This window comes from Equus asinus, chromosome 16 (genome assembly GCF_041296235.1).
Source record: "Equus asinus isolate D_3611 breed Donkey chromosome 16, EquAss-T2T_v2, whole genome shotgun sequence".
NCBI classification, from domain to species: Eukaryota; Metazoa; Chordata; class Mammalia; order Perissodactyla; family Equidae; genus Equus; species Equus asinus.
Window position 1 is genome coordinate 20,942,138 of NC_091805.1, and position 21,397 is coordinate 20,963,534.

Here is a 21,397-nt window from a genome sequence, read left to right on the forward strand (position 1 = left end):
ATTACTCTGTTCTTAAGATAAGCCTGATGTTAAAAGGATCTCATTTATTCTAGCATTCAAAAGCTTCTGAGGTCACCACTGTGCACCTGTGCTTGTTAGCTCGGCTTAAGTAGGATAATTCTCTGATCCTGCCTGTCGTGTGGGAGCCTCCACTCACCGCCACACCGCAGGGTGACTAATGCCTCACAGGAGGGCCATCGCTCAAAGGCATTCAGTCAAGGGCTCCAGAAAGGGCAAGATGACCAGTCAGGGGTCCACTGTTTCAAAAAACTGAGGATGGAAGCCAAGAGAGGAGGGAGAACACTCGAACACACTCTTACCTTTCGTAACTTTAGAGCTAGAACAATGGATCTCGTGCACAGAATAAGAGATGCCAAGCAAATCACAATGACAAATGCATCAAACACCAGGATATACTGGGTATTTTTCTGAACTGAGGAACAAAAACAGAATGCAATTGTTAAACACGCCTTACCTGGGAATAATTTCCAAACAAAATGGCAGCCTGGAAAGAAGTTGAAATGATGAAAGCTTAAACATCAGCAACAAATCACACTGCATTCATTCAAAAGTCCACACATAAGGGAAAACATTCCCTGATGTTGAGTTATACATTTAAGAACATATAAACTCTTAATATATGTCCTAAAATGTATTTATAAATATTTACTGTAGAACAGAATTCAACAGAAGCTGGTCCATTTGGGCTCCATTCAAAAGAGGCAAAACTACTTGACATATTCTAAGTTCTTTCACATAAAAGCACAAACATCAAGGTCTCTATCAGTGAGGGAACAAACTAAAACTCCACCACTCAGAATCCCCATTTCTGCTTCTCAACCTTACTGAGCACTTTCTTAGCAAAGAGTGCCAATGCAATGAGCTTCTCCTGCACCTGGAGAAAACAACCCCTAGGCAGAGAAAAGCCTGAGGGGAAGTGTATGGAGGTGAATGAACCTGAGAACTTCTTGGAAATACTGCAAGGATCCCACCAGATGTCACCCTTGCTTCTGTCCCACTTCCCCTCTCTCCTCTTGCCCAGGGCAATGAATTTTCCCGACAGCTTCATAAACAGAAGAAAAACAAATCTATTTCCCAAGCTGGTTTCCAAACTTCAGCTTTTTAAGGCTTTCACACCACATCATTTTGTTTTCCATCTGTCTTCTTCCAGTGACAGAATCTGGTTTCTTAGGACACAGCTCTGGGAGAAATGTACAAATGTCAGTATTTCTACTCAGTGGTCCGTGTGGTTTGCGTTTTTCCTCACTGGCCACAGGGGGTGCCAGAGCTCCTTGCTCTGGCACAGGGAAGAGCAGCTCCCCACGCTCTGAGGAGGCCTGTGGGGAGGAAGGAAACCGGGTTCTGGCAATGTCTGACTAACTCATTCGGTCACAATTACTGTTCCAAACCACATTTCATATGTGACAAAGGTGAGCTTTTTTCACATAAAATAGCTGCAAACTATACTTGGACTTGGAAAATATGCATCTGATCTGTGTGTTTCTGTGGGAGACAGTATGTGCCCGCTGGGGAAGAGTAACCACTTTTTAACGGAAACCAAAACTGTCTATTCTGATCAGAGGCTTGAGCTAGTTACCGGAAAGGGTGAAACCAAAACTTCAGAATCATCAGGACATATTATACAGCTGAAAAGCAACAGTCCACAGATCAAATCCAGTTTAAAACAAATCTAAAATTATTAGGAACCACAGGTATTTCACATTTTATTTTGTTCTAATAATCTGGTCAAAGGCAAATCCAGTTAAACAAAACTTGCAAATTAAAAAATCCTGACCACCCATCATTAACATCATCCCAACCCCTCTGTGAGAGCAGGTTCTGTGTAGCCCATTTTACACTGTGGAGTAAGATGTGTTTTCCGAGTGATGAGTGAGTAAATGACCCAGTGTCCGCTCAGGCTGCTTTCCAGGCTCTGACGGCCTTCACCTCCCTCCATTGTCAAAGGCTCAGCGTACCTTCTCCAAAAGTAATTCCAAGATCTTATTTCCCACTCCGCCGCAGTCAAAATTAGCCTTTGCTTACTTTTTTTTTTTTTTTGGATTTTTTATTTTATTTTATTTTTTTTTTTCCTTTTTCTCCCCAGAGCCCCCCCGGTACATAGTTGTATATTCTTCGTTGTGGGTCCTTCTAGTTGTGGTATGTGGGATGCCGCCTCAGCGTGGTTTGATGAGCAGTGTCATGTCCGCGCCCAGGATTCGAACCAACGAAACACTGGGCCGCCTGCATCAGAGCGCGCGAACTTAACCACTCGGCCACGGGGCCAGCCCCTAGCCTTTGCTTACTTTATCCTCATCCCTTTTGTAGCTCCACCACTTACCCTACCCATGACACATTAGAGAGTCTCCAAGCACGTCAGTCTCCTCACTAAGGAGTTTTCTTTCTTTTCCAGAGTACCTAGCAATGAGGATGTGACAACTCCTGTTCTCAGTGCTTTGCTTTACATACCAATTCATTTAATACTCCACATTCTGGAAGGTAAAGTACTGTTATTACTCTCAGTTTGCAGAGAAAGATACTGAAACAGAGAGGGGTTAAGTAATTTGTCCAAGGTCACAGGTAGAGTAAACAGAACCAAGACCCAAAGCCAGGTAGTCTGACTCCAAAAGCTGTTCTGAACCACTGGGCCACACTGCCCTCAGAGGTGTGTAATCAATATTTACTGAATCGGACAAAAATGCAAGGCTTTGGGGGTCCGCTATATAGAATTGAAGTCTCAAAATGTGGTTTTCTGGAGCTCTTTCTTCCCACTGCCACCCAAATAGAGCATTTAAACACCCTAAATCCCAAAAGAAAATGTTAAAAATCATCCGTAATCCACAATGGGCAAGCATGTAAGATACTTACTAGATCCAGATATGTTCAAGTCTTTACATTCTTCGATGTGAGCATCACTGTCAAAATAGATTTTGATTTTGCCACTGTGAGCTCTATTGTCAAAGGTAATCTGGAGAGACAAAGGTTTGGAGAGTGTGACTTGAGAGATCACCTCCACTTAAAATATCAATGGCATCCCAACAGCATGCTGATCCAAAATGAATTATACTGATGAAAATGTCCTCATCTCCTGATTCTTTCACAGCTTTCTATTATTAACAGAAAATATGGTCCAAAGGGTGAATCTGCATTCGGGTTCAGAGAAATCTTAGACTAAAAACATAACCAGTTCCAGGAACAAAAATGAGAATTCATCAGCCTTTGACAAGAGAACACAACCACAGTGATCTTGTTTATTACACTGAATGGAATTTAAAGCATTTGCTTCAATTTATCCTTTGAGTATGAAAGTCTAGGATTTTACTAGGCTGGAAATTCTTTTTCTTTGTTCTAAAGATTTTATTTTTCCTTTTTCTCCCTAAGTCCCCAGGTACATAGTTGCATATATTTAATTGTGGGTCCTTCCAGCCATGGCACACGGGACACTGCCCCAGCATGGCCCGATGAGCGGCTCCATGTCCGCGCCCAGGATTCCAACTAGCGAAACCCTGGGCTGCTGAAGCAAAGCATACGAACCCAACCACTCGGTCATGGGGCCGGCCCCTGGAAATTCTTTTCCTATTTGCTTCAAGTGCTACATATAATGCTTTCAGAAATGACAAGCATTACTCCGAGGCTGCAGGCTGAATTTAAGATTTCCAAATGCCCTCAATCTTCCACATTGTTTCAATCATTTGAAGTGGAAGTGATAGATGCTGAGTATTTTAGGCTTTGAGAGAAGTATTTTAGGGGCTTTCCTGGGGGAAAATGAGACCTCAGCACCGAGCGGCGGGGTTAGTGGCGGTTTAGTCATAGGCGTTAAGTATAGAAATGAGGCCTGTGTGGTTTAACTCTTGAACCTCTGGTTTGGTCACAGCGACATTCCTGCATCACACAGCGTGTGGCTTGTGTTTAGAGATGCTCAGTGCTTGTGGATTTCATCATAGATCACCTGCACATGCGGCTCTCCAAGCCCTTTGCCTGTGAAGTTCACAAAAGTGAGCAGTCTCTTCCACACACGCCCCCTCGCAAAAGCAAGGAAGCCACAGTGGACCCTCTACAGATGGGCCTCCAGATCCAGGGGGCAGTCTCTGCCTCGAGGTTTCAAAACGTCTGCTACAACATTTGCAAGACCTTCCTTCGAAAGTGAGAAAAACATTGTAGACACTTAAAACACTTATCATAAACTTTTTTTCTAATGTGTTAGGAGAGCAGGAGGTCAAAGCCAATTTTGAAAACCCCTCTTTTCATCCCAGAAATCTAGTTTTAAAACGTTGGAAAGAGCCTGCTTCATTTTCAGAGGTAATGGTCTCTGGATCAACAATGCTATAGAAATGTCACTAAAACTGTTTTAAACACAACTGCACATCTACAGACTGATGTGTTTTATACTCCACATCTACAGAAGGAGAAGAGAAACATAATAAAAGGGGGCTTAGTAACAGACACTTGCCGTATTCTGAAAGATGTAACAGTCCGGTAACTCTCGGAAGTGAATCGTCTGTAGATCAATGCCTTTGAGGTGAAAGGAGATTTCAACTTGTAAGAGCCTGAATAAAAAATATTACAAGGTATAAATTGTCACAGTCTTATACCATCCTACTCTGCTTTCCCCATCCCTGTCTCCTGGAAAATAAGACTTAAAAACATTTACCGATAAAATTCCAGTCTGAAGAATGATGAGTTCTTCCAGTCCTGAGGGTTCTTGGAGAGGGCCTGAAGGTCTATGTGGAGACAGTCTAAGGCAATGAAAGAAAACAGTGATGGTTTCAGGCAAGGATCAGATGCTGAAACTACTGGGCCAAAGAGTGATGAGGAGCAGGATACTTACAAATTGCCAAAGGATCTCCCAACAGAATATTTGCTATTCACAACAGGAAGCCCAGGAACTTTACAGTGGAGAACCCAGCAGATACCACCCTAACCAAGTGATCAGAGTTAACATCACCAGTAATGAGATAAACAGACATCATGTACCTCCTGAAATAACGTACCACTTGAGTGGTATTCCTGCCCAAAATGCATAGCCTCAATGTAGTTATAAAGAAACAGAAAAACCCAAGTGAGGGACATTCTACTCTCCAAAAATGTCAAGGACATTAAAAAAAACAAAGTCAAGGAATTTATTTTGCTCCAGATTAAATGAGACTAAAGAGACATGATAACTAAACGCAATATGGGATCCTGGACTGGGGAGGCTAGGAGCATTTCTTTTGCTATAAACATTAGGACAACTGATGAAAAGTGAATAGGATTTGTAGACTGTAGTATTGCAGTGTTCATTCATGCTCTTGAGCACGTGCAGTAGTTATGTAGGAGAATGCTCTTGTTTCGGGGAGATGCACACTCAACGATTTAGAGGCAAAGAGAGAGCGTGTCTGCACCTCGTTCTCACACAGTTCAGGAGAAATGTGTATACTGGGAAGAAGGACAGAGCAAATGTGGTAAAACGTAAGCATTTAGGAAATGGAGGGTATACGAGGAAATCTTTCTGCTACTTTGCAACTTTTCTGTTAAGTCTGACACTTTTTCAAAATAAAAAATAAAGAAAAGGAAAGGAGTTTAAGTTACACGCAAGTAAAAACAAATTATGAGCTGTAAACTATAAAAGAATGATTCAAGAGTCTTGTCTAAAAATTAGTCTCATGACTGTGCAGCCCAACACCTTGGCAGGACTCCGAGGAAGTCTAGAGACCGTGAAAGCCTTTTGTGGTCAACGCCTTTCCAGGTCACAGAGCCCTGATGACAGAACTGGTGTGAGGCCAGCCTCGCTCGTCCAGGCTGTGCTGCCCCTTTGTGCTGCCCTTGAAATGGAAAAGTCAGGGCCTGCTGCAGTGCCTGACACTCAGTGGGTGCTCGAGAATCTGGGTGACTCAATGGCTATTTCTTTGAGACTCTTGTCCCACAGTTGCAGCTCAACCAGAGGATCAGGCCTTGGAGAGCAGGAGCATAACTATGCTGTGTGTTGTTAAACACCACTGCCTAGCACACAGCTGGCACGCAAAACATGTAAGACACACCTACATTAGCTAAAAACTAGGTGTTCCTGGGCCAAAAACGAGGACATGGAGCTGAATGGACAACTCCACAGGCACATTATTGAAGAAAGGCAGGTGTCAGAAGGGGTGCCTCTGTGTGTTTGGCAAATGGGCTGTTAATGTCAAGAAACAACTCAAGGTTGGTTTTCCTGACTGGACCTTGACTGGTAAAGTGAGGGATTTTAACTGAAAGAAACTCGTTTTCTACAGAAAAAGACTGAAAATGATAAAAATAGCAAAGACACACAGGGCACTTACTCTCTGCCAGGCACTGTGCAACCGCCTTTATATGCTCTCTCACTTAACATATTGTCCTGTTTAATCCCCAAAGCAACCTTGTGAGATGGGCACTATTGTTGCCATTTTACAGATGGACAAACCAAGGCATGGAGAGGCCAAGAAAATTCCTCAAGGTCACACAGCTAGGTGGTGGCAAACCAGAATTTAAATCCACACGTGCTCAGTTCCAGCCTGAGCTCTTCACCAGTACACTGATGAGGCTGACCTCTGGGCGCCTATTTCACAACATCAAAAGATCCAGGCTCCCTACCCTGCTCATTCATTTATTCAGTAAATATTTGCTGAGAGCTTTTATGGGCTCATTGTGGTAGGCACTGAAGGTAAAGCAGTGAACCAGACAGACAAGGTGTGGAGCTCACACTGCAGTCTCAGAAATAAACCAAGAGTGAAAAATACATACAAGATGATTTCACAGTGGGAGAAGTACTTTGAAGATGGAGTGAAGGGATGGAGGACAGCTGGGCAGGGAGGCTGTACCTGGGGACGGGGGCTGGGGTGTTTGCACTGACACCTGAGGGAGGAGAGAGAAGCAGCTGTGGATAGATCCAGAGTGAGTGCTCCAGTGGAGCAAAGGCAGGCAAGAGCGAGCTCAGCTTGTTCATCAAACAAGGATGCTAGGACAGGGAAATGGCGGCAGGGCAAGGGGCTTGGAGAGGCAGGGGGTGACCAGCTCCTCTAGGGACTTGTGGGGTTTACTCCAAATGGAATGGGAGGGAAGCCGCTCACGGATTTTAAGCTAGGGCTGATATGACCCGACTTACAAAAAATATCATTCCGGTCACTGTGGGGCAGGGCAGGGGTGGAGGAGTCAAGACTAGAAGGAGGGAGACCAGTCTTAACAAGAGGTGGCAGTGGCTTGGACTACAGCAGTGGCAATGGCAATGGAGAAATCAACAAATTCAAATTCGGGGCTTGAGCAGCTGGGGATATTATAGCAGGATATGAAAATATTCGTATTGTTTTCTGAGATGGGGAAGACTAAGAAGAAAGAGGTTGAGCCAGGGGTCGGGAGGGGGGAGGTTTGAAATGTTCTGTTTTGGACATGGCAGGTTTGAAATCGCTATGAGACATCACAGAGCGCTTGTCAAGCAGCCAAGTGAATACAGGAATCCAGAGTTCAGAGAGGAATTCAGCTCAGAGGTGTAAATCTGGGTGCAGAGAGGAGGGGCTGGACTTCTCAGAAGCTGAAAGCAGGGAGCCCTGGTGCTCAGGTGAGGCCTTAACTGTGGCCTCGCTCTGTGTTCTTTTGTAACACGAGGGTGAAAGGCAGTGGAGGGAAGCCGTGCCGGGAGCTTTGAAGACCTGGTGGCAAGATGAGCGTGTTCTGCTCTGGCACGCTTCTCCAGGAGGCATCAGCTGCCAGGGCACTGGGCGCAGGTGGGGAAGACCCTAGGGACGGCTGAGAGGAGCCAGGTGGGACAGAAGGGAGAGGCGAGTGCCTCTCCAGCTTTTGTAAGGGAGGGACGCTGATGGCCAGAGGTATCTAAGCCGGGAACAGGAGACACTGACGGCAGGTGGCAAGGGACAGTGGAAACTGGGTGAAGTCAGTAACAGAGAGGTCTGTGCACAGCCAAAGGCTTCATTCAGCTGGAGAGCACTGAACCAGGCCTCCAAAGTTTGTTAGGGCACATGAAGCACTTAGGGATCTGATTAAGATGCAAATTGGGATTCAGTATCTCCAGGGTGGGCCTGAGAGCCTGCATTTCTCACAAGCTCCCAGGTGATGCTCATGTTACTGGACTTGAGTAGCAAAGCCCTACTATCACTAAATATTACATAACCTTGGCTCAGTCACCCAACTTGACTGAGCTCCAGTTTCTCAACTGCAAAATGAAGGCCAAACTGACGATATTTAAGGTCCTTCTACCTCTAACATTCTTATTCTAAGGTGACAACCAAAAAAAAAACACATTTGAACTAAACTGATCTGAGTAAATGACTAAATTCTTCGCCTGTATTTCATTCTCAATGTTTATTTTTTTCCCTTTTAAATGTCTCTAAAACAGATGAGTCTTTAAAAAAAAATTGATAGCATCTTAGATTCAGAGAAATATGACAGCATTTTTTCATTTTACACTATCTGAAAATTTGCCTTATAAAAGTCTATTTGGTTATTCAAATTTTGCAATTGTAATTATAGAGTTACACTTTATCTAAATACACATTCAGAACTCTCTAAAGTCTGGCTGCCCTTATGCTACAGTCATTGCTAATAAGGCCACCAAGCACCTGGTGGCAGCAAAACCTAAGAACTGAGATTTTTTTGAAAAGGATGGCAAAAGCCCTAAGCAAGACATCAAACCTCAGACAAAACAAAGCGATATTCGAGTAGCAGCCTCATCATTCAAATGAATTTCATTTATGGGGCAGACTACTCCAGCAAAGGAGACAAAAGGAGGGGGATTAGCTGTGTTCTGAAAACAACGGGGAAAATGATGAAATGGTCATAATGTCTCATGCTAAGGACATGTGGAAAGGAGAACATTAGAAATTCAAAATCTGTGTTAAAGAAAATGAAACACTGTATTAGAATGACAGCCGTCTAAATGTTATGAGAAAAAAAAAAAAAGGGTGGGGGTTGTTTTTTTTAACAAAAACAAAGAGTCCCCCCATGAGGCTAAATGGTAAAGCTCCAGGTCCAGAGGCAGGAGCGGGAGGATATGCCCAGAGCACGAAGTGAGGGAAACCCTGAGCTACACAATCAACCGTGCAACTAAACGTAAACCCAGTGGGAAGTGGGCATGCAGAAAGATCTCTGCATTTAACACACCGAAGGATGCTTCTCTCAATAGTAAAGAAAATGCGCAGTTCATGAATAGGTAATCAGAACAGCTTCTGCTAATTCACCTACTTAAACTGTAATACCACACCAATGAAGTCAAGCTCAATTCCTATTTCTATCCTCTTCAGGCTTCCTGCAATGCCTCCAAGAAAAGGAAGTCTAAAATCCAGTATCAACTATTTTAAGAATATTCTTTACATCTTTTGACTAGACATGTCAAAATGTTCTCTTTGACAAGTTATACTTAACAAGTCAAAAAATACAATTAACTTGCTTAAGCCATCTCTCTTAAAAAAGTCAAATTAATAAACATCTTCTCTCTATTTAGTTAAAAAGATTCCATATTCTGATAGAAAGGAAATGAACAAAGGCATCACTGTCCAATGGTCAGGGAATAAATCCTGCTTTCTGGCACTGCCTGTCCTATGTAGCCACAGATATTGACTTTGGCCACATTTCTTTAATTGATTTTCCAAGAAAAATCAATTGAGGAAAACAACATATGAATCACCGGAAAATAGTCATATGATGCATCAGATTGAGTCGCACCTTTTTAAGAGGCCAAGTGGCCCGTGGCTTACTTGAAGCAGAGGGTCACCACACAAGCTTTCAGCTCCACCTATGGGACACTCTGGGCACTTTTAAATTCTTAATAGAACAGCAGAAAACAATTCTACTCAATTGGATGTTAACTTTTTGCCAAGTGATATCCTCAAAGAGAAAATGAGTTGCTTATCACAATTCACCTTTTAAGATTATTAACATATTCTACAAATAATAAAGAGTATAAAGCATTTGGACACACATTATTTCGGTTAATAAATATAGACTTTTCTTTTTCCAAAAAGTCAAATTGCCCCCTCATAGAGGGAAAAACCTAACAAAACAGGAAACACCTGTGCATTTACCCCAAAATCAACAATCTTGTGTTGTACCAAAGAGATCCACGAATGCTCCGTGGTCCTGTCACGATGGACCCGCGGTTTCCTGAGCCGAAGCCCTTTGCAGGCAAATGGTAAAAGCCACAAGTAGGTTAGCTGTTACGAAAGCACAGCTGTTTGTTCCATCTGGGCTGCCAGCACATGAGGGCATTCTTGCTCTTACCACAGTCGACGATAGAGGCATATAAGGAAATTATCACTCCATTACCTCTTTCAGTGTCACTGTCAATATTCAGCGTCTCATTAGAAGGAAACATGCTCCCTTTCTTGTAATGCTGCTTACAGACTTTTAAGCCAATTCTATTGTCTTCATTTTCTCCATAACCAAGGGTCCCCAGGGATATGTTCTTTAGATGATGATACTATTAAAAATAGATAAAAACACTTATGAGCTTTAAGAGTTTCATCAGAAGTTATAGAATAGACTTTAAGCTCTCTTTTTTCTTGTGAGGAAGACTGGCCCTGAGCTAACCTCTGTTGCCAGTCTTCCTCTGTTTTGTGTGGGATGCCGCCACAGCACAGCTTGACAAGTGGTGCTAGGTCCGCACCTGGGATCTGAACCCGCGAACCCTGGGCCGCCAAAGCAGAGTGTGCAAACTTAACCACTTTGCCACTGGGACAGCCCCTCGCTTTTAGCTCTTTTTTCTTGTTTATCTCATATCCTTCAACAGAACTCCCTGATGTAAAATATCACAAGGCAATTTTCTCGAGTTGGACAGAAACACACTTACAGAACTCAAAACTGAAGTAAACGTGCTGACGTAGACTCCAGCCTCATTCAGCCAAAGCCTATTGCTGACCTTATAGCAGACACTGTCCCTTGCCCCCACCCCTCACCTTCCAAAGCCACACTGACCTCCAGGCAGTTCCCGAAGCTTGCCAGGCCTCAGGTCTTGATTCAGGTCTTGATTCCACATCAGCAAGGCCTTCCCTTTCCACCCAATGCAAATTGCCAACATCCATGGGCAGTGCACAGGCAGCACCAGGCACTCCCAGTCCTCGCCCTGCCTTATTCCACAGCAGCCATCACTTCCGGACATGCCCCTGCAGACCCAAGCCCTCCACACCCCCAGCTTGCATTCGCATGACTCACGTTAGCTCATATTAACTCACATTCACACGATGTGACCATTCGCCTCTCTGCACTAACAGGGCTCAACTAGCCCCATCTTCATAACATGACTTTATTATTCCAGGAAACTTTTGCCCAGGAACATAAAAGTTGCAAATAACGGTATTGTTTATTTCAGGAACATCCAAAAAGCTCATTTAAACAGATAACCACTTTGAAGATTTAGTCTAACAGCTCCAAGACTCTTTGAAACCACTCTCCCCACAAACCCTCACTTGTGTGTCCACCAGTCCTAAACTATTATCTCACGATCTTTACCCAATTCTAATCGAGCACCCCTCACATTGAAAGACCTGCCTTAAAACAGACTTCAGAACTATATCTGGATTTTGCCCTCTCCACCCAAGGAACCGCGGGGAATGGTCAAGGAGCAGCTCCCTGACTGCTATCAGCAGTAAGCTCAGTATTGCTTATCAACTTGTTTTTTTGGTGGTGTTTTCAGGGAGTCAGCATTCAGTACTATACATCTCACTTCTTTCCACTGGCCTGGCTCTCCCCTCCAGAAGTCAGTTCTATAAGAACAGGGTTTTTGTCTGTTTCATTCACACTATATCTCCAATGTCTAGAACAGTAGCTGGTACATACTAGGGACCCAAGTATTTATTGAATGAATGAATGAAAGAGAAAAAATAACAATTTCTCTCCCCTAAATGCTTTCTTCAGGCCCATCAATCTGGTTTCTCAATACCTGCCTATATCGAGATCCTACTCAATATTCTTAAGATTCGGCTAGGCTCATAACTGCTAAGACATCAAAATTGAGACTACAATCTTAGATTTGGCATCTCATTCATCAAATCTTCTGAGATTATAAATCTCCTCTTGGCTATTTGATCTGGGATAATCTCCCAAAGTAGTAGGTGTGAAGGGATAAATAAAATACATAAATCTTACAGAAAAATTTTAAATAGGCAAACTCTGCTGTGTATAAATATAGCTACAGAAATAGCAAACATTTTTTGGCAGAGTGTGCAAAATTTGTTAGAATATTTTAATATATGTATAACTATTTTTGCTGAGACCACCAAGTCAAGTATCATACTCTTAAAGTATAGGTCCTTCACAACAAAACACTTGCCTGATTAATAGCAAAAAAGATGCTCTCATAGGCGTCCTCTTGAGTATATACACTGTAGCTGTAGTCATCTTCATCTATGCCAGAATATCCTTTCAAAAACAAGTGCTTAAAAGCAACAGTGTTTTCTTCTTTGAAAGCAACCACCAACTGGTTACTTAAACCAAAACGAACAAGCTAGAAAAGAAAATCAAATAGGAACATATGACTTTTACCATCTACCAGGGGAGGCAAATGCCTTCTAACTATCGTCAGCCCTTATCTGTAAACATCAGCAAGAAAAATCTCACTGTTTTGGTTTTTACTAATCACATTAATGTCAAAATACAAGTCCCAAAGGAGAATAACATCATTGAGCTACATCAGGAATTCGAAATAGCATGAAATTAGAAGAAATTACCACTCCCAATGACTTACTGGCCTTGAATGAAGAGAAGGAGAAGAAGGAACTCAAATCAGTTAAGTCTGAATCTATTTTTCTTATACTTAGATTTCAAATTAATTGTTTTAAAACTTGATGTACATAGTAAAGCAAGAAGTCATGTTTTACTGATTTAGCATTTAAAAATTATAAGTATTTTTTAAAATCACAACTTTGTTTTGCCTATAGCTTTTAAGAATGTTTTGAAAAGTGGCCTACATAATACTTACTCCAGCTAAGAGGTAATAATTGTCAAAGGAATTCAATTACTCCAGCTCTGGAGGAACTCATAGCAGATTCACACCCAAGAGGTTCCCCCTCCAAGAGCTCCAGCATCAAAGCAGCAGAAAGAATAACAGGGCTCGCTTTAGCTATGTGACGTCAAACCCGTTCATTGTCACCATGCACCTACCTCCTGGTGATCAAACTCCTATTTATTCCCCCTTACATGGTGTCCAGCACAAGGCGAGGCAGGAGGGAAATACTTCCCCCGGAGTGACTGTATGCCTCTGCCCTGAAGTTTTCTTCTTGGGATTCAGGCACTAACTGTTTACCCAAAAAACCCAGGAAATTACACACAGCTACACACGAAATTAACCTCTCTCTCTCACATAGACACACAAACTCACATGCACGCTTTCACACTCATACACTCTCACATGTTCTCTCACAGTGTCTCACACTCTCTCATGCACGCTCTTACACACTCTCCTACAGTCTCATGCATATTTCCTCCCACACACACTCCCTCATACGTGCATGCACTCTCTCTCACATGCACACTTTTTTTTTAATCTTGTTTTATTTTTTAAATTTTTTTATTATTGCAGTAATATTGGGGTTATATTATAAAACTTTCAGGTGTACATCATAATATATTTCAAATTCTGTGTAGATTACATCATATTCACCACCCAAAGACTAATTGCTGCCCATCACCACACACATGTTGCTAATCACTCCTTTCACCTGCCTCCCTCCCCCCTTCCCCTCTGGTAACCACCAGTCCAATCTCTGTTGCTATGTGTTTGTTTGCCCTGGTTTCTACCGTCTACTTATGAGTGAGATCATATGGTATTTGACTTTCTCCCTCTTACTTATTTCACTTAGCGTAATACCCTCAAGGTCCAGCCATGTTGTCACAAATGGCCAGATTTCATCATTTCTTATGGCTGAGTAGTATTCCATTGTTTATATATAGCACATCTTCTTTATCCATTCGTCCCTTTAGGGGTGCCTAGGTTGCTTCCAAGTCTTGACTATTGTGAATAACGCTGTGATGAACATAGGGGTGCATCTATCTTTATGCGTTAGTGTTTTCAAGTTCTTTGGATAAATACTCAGCAGTGGGATAGCTGGATCATATGTTAGATCTATTCTTAATTTTCTGAGGGTACTTCATACTGCTTTCCGTAGCGACTGCACCAGTTGGCACTCCCACCAGCAGTGTATGAGGGTTCTCTTCTCTCCACATCCTCGCCAACACTGGTTGTTTCCTGTCTTGTTAATTATAGCCATTCTGATGGGAGTGAAGTGATATCTCCTTGTAGTTTTGATTTGCATTTCCCTGATAGTTAATGATGTTAAACATGTTTTCATGTGTCTGTTGGCCATATGTATATCTTCTTTGGAGAAATCTCTGTTCAGATCTTTTGCCCATTTTTTAATTGGGTTGTTGGTTTTTTTATTGTTGAGACATATGAGTGTGCATGCACTCTCACACATACACACACTCTTTCTCTCTCTCTCTCTCACACACACACACACACACACACACACACACACACACACACACAGTGGTAGCAGAGAAGTCAAACCTCTAGAAGCCCTGTTCCCCACACCCTTCCCCATCTACTCACTTTATCTCCTCACCTGTTATAAAACAATGGGAATCCAGTTTGCCCCAAATCTTCACCCTACTAAGTCACCAAAACAATTTGAGACTCTGTTTCATCATGTGTCAAATCAGCAAGTTCAACTAGATGATCCTGACATTTCTGTTATTTGCTGTCATTCCATGGTTAATGTGATACACTGCATGACGCTAAATAAGACATCGACTCTTCAACTTTTCCAGTGAAACAATGTTAACAAGCATATGCAAACTTACATACTATGGTGATTTATATTTTTTAGCTTTTAAATTTCAACTGACTTCTTTAAAAGGCAGAATAATTTTTTAAAACTACCATTTTTAGCAATTATTATACTCCAGGCACTGTACTAACTTGCTTTACATGCATAATCTCATTTACTACAACAATCCTATGAAAATATTACTTCTGTCGTCCCCACTTTACATATGTGGAAACTGAAATTCATTAAACTGCCCTAAGTTACCTAATAGAATGAAAGCTGGGTCCAACTCCAAGGTCATTTTTATTATGCTACACGATTTTCTTCTGTTTAAAAATTTGGGACTTTTCTTTTTTAAAGATTGGCACCTGAGCTAACAACTGTTGCCAATCTTCTTTTTTTTTTTTTTTTCTGCTTTATCTTCCCAAACCCCCCCGTACATAGTTGTATATCTTAGTTGTAGGTCCTTCTAGTTGTGGGATGTGGGACGCTGCCTCAACGTGGCCTGACGAGCGGTGCCATGTCCGCGCCCAGGATCCGAACCCTGGGCCGCCGCAGCAGAGCGCGTGAACTTAACCACTCGGCCACGGAGCCAGCCCAGGGACTTTCTTATAGAAAAGAAGTTAAGTGCTAGCTTTTCAGAATTGCAACTATTGTATGAGGACGTATATAGATGACATTCTTCAGCATCTGTGCCTCTCCAGGCCACATTTCTCAAATGCCAAGTCAAAGGATTGAGCAATTGCTAAAACCCAGCCATTCTTAAAAAAATGTCAGATAAGAAGTCCCACATCATCCAACTTGTGCTGAAAATAAGCCCAGAAGAATAAAGGTTCTCCAAGCTCATCTGTAAATGGTGCCTGTAGGAGATGCCAGAAAGGGTCACAGTGCTTTTGGAAAGCTAAAAAAGTAAAGCAGAGAACCAACACACATGATTGTCTGAAAGTTTTATTTAAAATACTGACACACAAATGAAAAACAACTGACTCTTTGCTGAGTGCTTCCTCTGTGCAGGCTGGGATAGAATGTGGGCAAGACCAACCCCGCACGGTGTTGACAAACAGCTCTTATCTACTGGGCCTAAAATTCATACCTTTCATTTTTCACTTAATTCCCCAACACTCTATGAGGGAGATATTACACTGGGCTCCATGAGGACAGGGATTCTTTTCCTTTTCCTCCACTACGATGTACTCAGGAACTGGGATAGTGCTGTCACAATGTCAGAGTCAAATACTGAATCTGCTGCTGGATATCATCCCATTTTATACATGTGCAACCTGAAGTTAAGAAATTTGTCCAGGTTGGAACAGCTAGAAAGTGTCAGAGTGAGGATCCAAACCAGGTCTATCTGACTCGCCTGTTTGTTCTCTTAACCACTTGGCCACACTACCTCTCAAACTGACATGCTGCCAACTTAACTCTAGAAGTGGGACTATGAGAGCCATTCCTCCCACACTGATAGCTAACCTAAAGAAACACAAAAAAATCTGGATAAGGAATGGATAATTTAACCAAGAAAGTGGCATACAATTTGCTGATATTTTAAGCTACCACCTTATTTAAACTCAAAGCTCATCAACTCAACTTTGGGAATGAAAGAACATAGAGGTGTAATCTCTGCTCAGAACCACCCCCATGTGGCATCAGGAACAAGAAACTTCCTCCATTTTGTGGTTCACAGAACAAGGTAAGACCCACATGTACGGCCCAGCACCAGGTCAGGGCTGGAATTTTAAGCATCTCTCAGTAGAAGAGAGAAACCCTGAGGAGGAAACCATGGAGTCCTCTTCACACAATGGCAGAACCACACCCCCTACAGGACAAGAGTAAGGAGACGGTGGGACTGGCCAAGTGATTTTATTTTTAAAAAGGAGTTGATAGAAAATGCATCCTAACCCCACTAACTAGATCTTAAGATTTGCCGAAAATAGGATATAAAACAGAAAACTAATTACACATTAAGTGCAGCCTGGCAAAGACTGAAGTTAAGACCTGATTATGAAATCAACGTAGGAGAAAATATTCTGTACCAGGTAAAAACAAGATACCACTCTAATAATGTACAAAGAATATGGGAGGAAAGAGCAGAACGAGCAAAAGAATGCAGACACCTCTCGAGGTTATAAATTACTGCAGAATGCAGAGTAGGAATGTCTAAAAAAAAGTTTCCTTCTCATCAACCCTGATAAAATGCTACTCGTCCCGTATACTTAAGGATGGAGTGCTAAACGAGACACAAGAGGAGGAGGGGAAACTGGGATTTGAAGGAAGGAACGGTATTTGAGAAACGTACTCCAATTAGATATCACCCAAGTAGCAAAATTTATTAGGATACAAAGGGGAACAAAAGTTTAATCCCTCCCAATTTTATAACGGGAGACAGGGTACACCCACACACAAAGTAAATGATCAATTCCCAGAAATGTTCTATAAAAGCGGAATTCGTGATGAGGACAGCCAGGGATCCTAGCGTACTAAGGAAAACCGTGTGTTGAGGGGCCAGGCAAGGCTGCCGGGGGAGATGGACTTCAACAGCACCCACAAGAAGAGGGAGAAGAAGCAGCCCTCTGCACCTGGAGCAACAAACAGAGCCAGGATGAGAATCACTAGGTAGGGCCAGCTGGCTGGGATTTGGGGAGGAAACTGGAGATGAAAACCTGTTGGAAAAGCAAGTGGAAGGAGACTGGGGAAATCTGTGAATTCCAGGCTAGAGAGTCAAGATTTTCTTCTGTGGGAGATAGAGTTCTACAGAAGTTTCTGAGCAGAAGAGTGACACAAATAAAGGCGTTCTAAGAAAAATTAATCTGATGTTAGCATTGAGTGGACTGGTATGTATGTGGATAAGAAAGGGAGGCATAAGATGAAGACAAGAAGCAGCCTGGTTAACTGACCTCTATTTCTAGACTGCGAACACTCAGGCCCCATCTCTAGAGCAGGACAATCTGAGCAAGACGGCACAGATGTAGAGCCAGGCTGCCGCGGCTCAGAGCCCGGCTCCGCCACTGACTAACTGAATGGCCGTAAGCAAATTACTTAAGTCTTTTTGGCCCAGCTTCCTCATCCATTAAAAGAGAGTAATCGCTGAGCTGACTCCCAGGGCTGCAGTGAAGATGAAATGAGTTAATACACAGAAGGCGCTCACCATGTCCGGCACACGGCAAATGCTACGCTATGTGCTAGCTGTCAGTGGCAGTGACGTGTTCCTGGCTGTATTCCCAACAGAATGCACAGCATACGAGGCGCTTTCAACATACCCTTAAGTAACTAATGAGATAAGATAAGAGTGTGTGCTAGAAAGAAGATAGCGAGTATAGCGAAACATAAATAGACGTACTCTTGAAAGAAGAATCCGTGAGATTTAGTAAATATCAGGACAAAGAAGGTGAGTCAAAGATGGTGATGATGTCTTACGCCCAGGTAAGTTAGAATGTTAGTAACATTAATAGATCAGAAAGTTGAAACGAAAGCTGGTTTGGTGAGAGAAGTAATAGGGAAACAATTAAAATTAGCCAAATGACAAAATGGGACATTATTTCTCCTCCTTCCAAGTGATACTAACAATTCACCTGCTTCGTAGGTTGCCAAAATTAAAACTTCAAAACCAAGAATTAGCATTTAAAAAATTTAAAAAAGAAAAAAAAAACTAAGCATGCACATTTAACAGGGGCCCTGCATCTCGACCTTGTTGTTTCTTTTTTTTGGAAGAAGATGATGACTAGACCTGAGCTAACATCTGCCGCCAATCCTCCTCTTTTTGCTGAGGAAAATTGGCCCTGAGCTAAGATCCGTGCCCATCTTCCTCTACTTTATATGTGGAATGCCTGCCACAGCATGGTTTGGTAGGTGGTGTGTTGTCCTGCACCCAGGATCTGAACCGGTGAACCCCAGGAGGCCAAAGTGGAACATGCAAACTTAACCACTATGCCACTGAGGCAGCCCCAACCTTGTTGTTTCCTTTGAGGTAACTTGGTTATCCTAAAACTTGATGAGCTGGTATATACAATGAAAAGGCCTCTTTATGAAGGCAGAATAAAGATGCAATTTCAGTTGTGGCAGGAATCTCCTCTCATTTCTAAAACTGGATGGAGGTATTTTTAGAAAGGTATTTATTTTTGTGTTCCAGAAACAACATGTTTACAAACATTTTTACATTGATAACAGAGTGATTATTTGCCAGTGGAGCCACACCCCCTCACTCAGTTCTGTTTTTAAAGAGCATGTGTTTCAAAGTAGCTGCCCACAGAGAGGCTTCCCTGAAACTGCTTCAGTGCCACAGGCCCAGAGCCTACAGGCCGGCTGTGCTGGCTGCGGTGTACTGGTGACAAAGTGCTCAACGATGTGAACTTCGACAAAAGGTCCCAAGGTGGCCTTTGTAGCCTCCTGAGAGCGCAGGGCGTTAGTGTTTCCTTAGAGCGCTCAGCCACTGATGAGAGGGAAGCTTTGCATTCTATATATCTAGTCTAGACAGTCAAAAACGCAGATTTCAGAAGTGTATTGAAGTCAAGTGTATTTGGATAACAGTGCGAGATCTCAACACAAGCCACCTTGGACTGAGCAGCCTTCGCCAGCCTGGGTGCCTCATTCAGATACAGAAACCCATCCCCACCAATCCAGCTCTCCTGTTATCTGTAGGTACAGAAGCTGTGGGATACGACCTCAGAATCCCTCATGAAAGCAAGGTCGCCATCTAACCTGGACTCCAACCATCCGCCCGCCACAGTCAACATAATCTTACAGTTTCATGAGCTTGTGTGTGGACTCTTCAGATCAGAAGTCAAGCGGCAGAACACGTGAAAACAGTGTCATCTTGGGGTAAGGAAAAAACCAAATGAATCGATTTTATAAAATTACCTGTGTGGTGACCATGACTATCTTCAAAATCTGCAAACCCAGTTTCCACGGAAGCTGGCGTCTGGCTCGGTATTTTTCACAAGGGTTCATGAAGTAAAACTTCAGGTCTTCCCTCAGACATTCTTCTTTCACCTCAGAATCAAGATGAGCCATTGTATTTCTGCCACAGAAGATCAGCTTTTAAATACACAGAACAGTGTCCGTCAGAAGCTCCTAACTAATACTTTCTGTTTACATGCTTTACACGTTCTTACAAGCAAAACGCTCCAACCAGTGAACTACTTTTCTCTTTCGAGATCTGAAAATCATTCAGGGCCCTCTATGACCTGCCTTTCCACACAGCTACCCATCTTATTCAAAGTGGCCATTCTCAAAAATTATAAAAATAGGATTTTATTTGAGAGACTTGACAACTCCTGCATCTTAACGTAGAGCATTCACCTGTCACTGGAGTGTTAAGAAAAATTAGATGGGATACTGTCATGATATCCAAGGTGCGAAATCACAGATATTTAGTATAGACTAGTGGAATTCAATTGTCGTGGAAATAGAGAATCTTTGCTCTATAACTCTCTACTGAAAGAAGAATTATAACCCATTTTGGGGGACAATATATCAGTGGTTATAAGATTCCAAAATAAAATATCTTTAAAAAGTTAAAATGGGATCTCTCTCTGTCTAGTCAGACATTTGTGTTGCTTACATTAGTAAAATTTTGCTTTACTATTTCAAAGGATCTGGACTCGGGAATGGGCACATGATTTAAGCTGGGCCAAAAGAGAATCAACGAAATGTGCTCACAGGATGATGATTATAATTGATGGGAGAGATGTGCTCTTTCCATGAAGTAGTTCCCAAAGTAAGGTGTGCAAAACAATCCACTGGGATTATAGAAAATATTAGTATTTCTATGTTATTCTTTATCTTAAAAACTAAAAAATTGAACTCTACTAATAATTAATACAACATATAGAATAACATGGTATGTAGTAGCGTATAATTTATAAATAAATATACAAACATTGGGGATATGTGCTTAACTTTTACTTAGATACATTATCGACAAAGTTTGGAGATTATACACTTAAAGCATAGGCTATAAGTCTGGAGTTCCTAGAGGCCATCTTGCCATCATAGGAGAGCTTGCCAGAAATTGGAGCTAACACAGAATAACAGACAAGATAAAGACACTAAACCTAATGACAACGTTTGAGTTCCTGGATCTAGCTGTGCCTGAAGCCATCCATCCCAAGATTTTCAATTTGAGCCAATAAATACCCTTTGGGGCTTAAGCCAGTTTGAGTTAGATTTCTGTTTCTTGTAATAGGAACAGTCTTGATGGTAAGTTTGATGAATAGATTCTATTAAGTTTAGCCAATCATTCAAGCTACTCATTTCTTGGGAAGTTTTTATAACTGGGGGTCATTTTGGGGGATCTTTTCACCTGAAATATCTAAATGACATTTTTATACTAACTTATGACCTATATTATCTCCTTTGACTAACAAGTTTAAAAGAAGCCCAAAAAGGAAAGACTATTTTAAGGCTTATTTCAAGACTATTTAAGGCTTATACTCAGTTGTTAATGATTTTGTCATTTTAAAATTGATTTTTAGACCTCCTTTTTCCAGAATCAGTAGGCTAGGTTATTCAGAATTCTCCTGCTGAATAGAGAGGAAGGAAGGAAGGAATGAGAAAAAGGGAGAGAGGGAGAAAGGGAAAAGGGGAGGGAGAGAAAAAGGGAGGGAGGAAGAGAGAGAAAGAAAAAGAGAGAAAGAAAGAGA

General features: G+C 42.1%; 1 protein-coding gene across 17 annotated transcripts in view; it reads right to left on the bottom strand.

The window, feature by feature from the left end:
- The window catches only part of MCOLN2 (mucolipin TRP cation channel 2), a 49,358-nt gene that overhangs the window by 13,741 nt on the left and 14,220 nt on the right, over positions 1 to 21,397 (bottom strand). For 7 of the 17 annotated variants that reach the window (XM_044749232.2, XM_044749235.2, XM_014830080.3 and 4 more), the window contains exons 2-8: positions 19,614 to 19,773; positions 12,266 to 12,439; positions 10,264 to 10,417; positions 4,649 to 4,733; positions 4,448 to 4,544; positions 2,866 to 2,965; positions 321 to 433 (exon numbers count right to left, since the gene is read on the bottom strand). In XM_044749232.2, the coding sequence (XP_044605167.2) occupies positions 321 to 433; positions 2,866 to 2,965; positions 4,448 to 4,544; positions 4,649 to 4,733; positions 10,264 to 10,417; positions 12,266 to 12,439; positions 19,614 to 19,773 (883 nt within the window). Of the gene's footprint in view, positions 1 to 320; positions 506 to 2,865; positions 2,966 to 4,447; positions 4,545 to 4,648; positions 4,734 to 10,263; positions 10,418 to 12,265; positions 12,440 to 19,613; positions 19,791 to 21,397 lie in introns of all 17 variants that reach the window. The other 10 variants (XM_044749230.2, XM_044749234.2, XM_044749233.2 and 7 more) reach the window with 3 other exon arrangements.